General features: G+C 54.3%; 1 protein-coding gene across 1 annotated transcript in view; it reads right to left on the bottom strand.

Annotated features, from left to right (window-relative positions):
• TraAM80_03653 (putative kinesin) overlaps window positions 1-1,699 on the bottom strand; it is a gene marked incomplete at both ends in the record, with an annotated part of 2,262 nt that overhangs the window by 86 nt on the left and 477 nt on the right. The window contains one exon of the mRNA XM_029380607.1: window positions 1-1,699. This exon is cut by the window's left edge and continues 86 nt beyond it; it is cut by the window's right edge and continues 477 nt beyond it. Within this exon, the coding sequence (XP_029239471.1) occupies window positions 1-1,699 (1,699 nt within the window).

Here is a 1,699-nt window from a genome sequence, read left to right on the forward strand (position 1 = left end):
CCAGCACACTGACTGCTACCTCGTGCTCCCGCCGGAGGCTACTGAGCTTATCCTCTTGTCTCTGCTGCGTTTCCGCCGCATACGCCAAACACGCCGTCTGAAGACAGTCCATGGCGCTGCTGAAGATGGCCCATTGCATATCAGTACGTTCGCCGTACAGTGAACTGGTCCCCTCCACCAGCCGATCAGCTGACTGTAGAAGCTGCAGACCCTCCGTTGCCTTTTTAAGCGCATCGTCCCTCGTTTTTTCCGTGGCGCTTATCATGTCACGCAATTTCTTCTCATTCGTAGCATGTGTCCGTTGGAGTTGTTGCTGCTCTTCACGTGTCTCTTCCCTTGTTTGCTGAAGTAGGAGCCGCACCTGCTGGAGCTCAGCTTGGTGCTCTTTCGCCATCATGCATCTGCCTTGAAGATACTGTTCTTTTGCCGTTCGAAGTTCCTCCTGAAGCTCCTTTGCACTATCAGATGCGTCCTCCACCTGTTTTGTCAACAGCTGAATGAGGCTTTCATGTTTATGGTGCATCATCTGGAGGAGCATATCCGCTTTACCTCCGTCTGAATGTAACGCGTCATGCAGCCGTTCCTCAATGGCGACCAAGTACTGCTTCATGCAGCAACTCACCGACTCCAGCTCCAGCTGCCTGGCCGCCTGCTGTGTATGCATCTCCGTCGCATGGAGTGCGTTGCCTCGCTCAACTTCTTCATCCTTCTGCCGAAGAGCCTCGACAAACCTCGCGGTTTCCGCGTCAAGAAGAGAGCGTACCTCTCGAACCTGCGCTTCTGCGTCACGCTCGACACGCGCAAGTTTCTCCAGCACTACGGCGTGGCTCGTGTGAAGCGTGGTGGCGTAACGCTCGGAAAAGTCCATCAGCAGCTGCAACTTTTCGCGAAAGGAGTCCAGCCACACAGCAGATTGGGAGCCAAAGGCAAATGCCATGTGGGCAGTAAATTCTTCAAAATCCCGTTCCTGCTTCGAATGCTCAAGCCGCAAAAAATTCATCTCTTCCTGCTGCGAACGGGCACGAGCGTCTGCTTGTGCCTTGCAGGCGTCGTACTCCCCTCGCAGTGCGTTAATTTCCCCCTCCGCAACACGACGCTCACGACTCAGCAGTGAAGCATGGTAATCGTCAAGAAGGCTGTGACGCTCACTCGCTTCGTCGGCAAACAGGCAACGACACCCCTCCAGCTCCTCTGCCATAAGCACAGCCAAGGCACCAAACGTCTCCAGATGGTTCCGCTGCAAAAGCCCAAAATTATTTTCCAGCACACTGACTGCTACCTCGTGCTCCCGCCGGAGGCTACTGAGCTTATCCTCTTGTCTCTGCTGCGTTTCCGCCGCATACGCCAAACACGCCGTCTGAAGACAGTCCATGGCGCTGCTGAAGATGGCCCATTGCATATCAGTACGTTCGCCGTACAGTGAACTGGTCCCCTCCACCAGCCGATCAGCTGACTGTAGAAGCTGCAGACCCTCCGTTGCCTTTTTAAGCGCATCGTCCCTCGTTTTTTCCGTGGCGCTTATCATGTCACGCAATTTCTTCTCATTCGTAGCATGTGTCCGTTGGAGTTGTTGCTGCTCTTCACGTGTCTCTTCCCTTGTTTGCTGAAGTAGGAGCCGCACCTGCTGGAGCTCAGCTTGGTGCTCTTTCGCCATCATGCATCTGCCTTGAAGATACTGTTCTTTTGCCGTTCGAAGTTC

The sequence above is a fragment of the Trypanosoma rangeli genome, assembly GCF_003719475.1.
Source record: "Trypanosoma rangeli strain AM80 chromosome Unknown Tra_15.4_contig_00097, whole genome shotgun sequence".
Classification (NCBI taxonomy): domain Eukaryota; phylum Euglenozoa; class Kinetoplastea; order Trypanosomatida; family Trypanosomatidae; genus Trypanosoma; species Trypanosoma rangeli.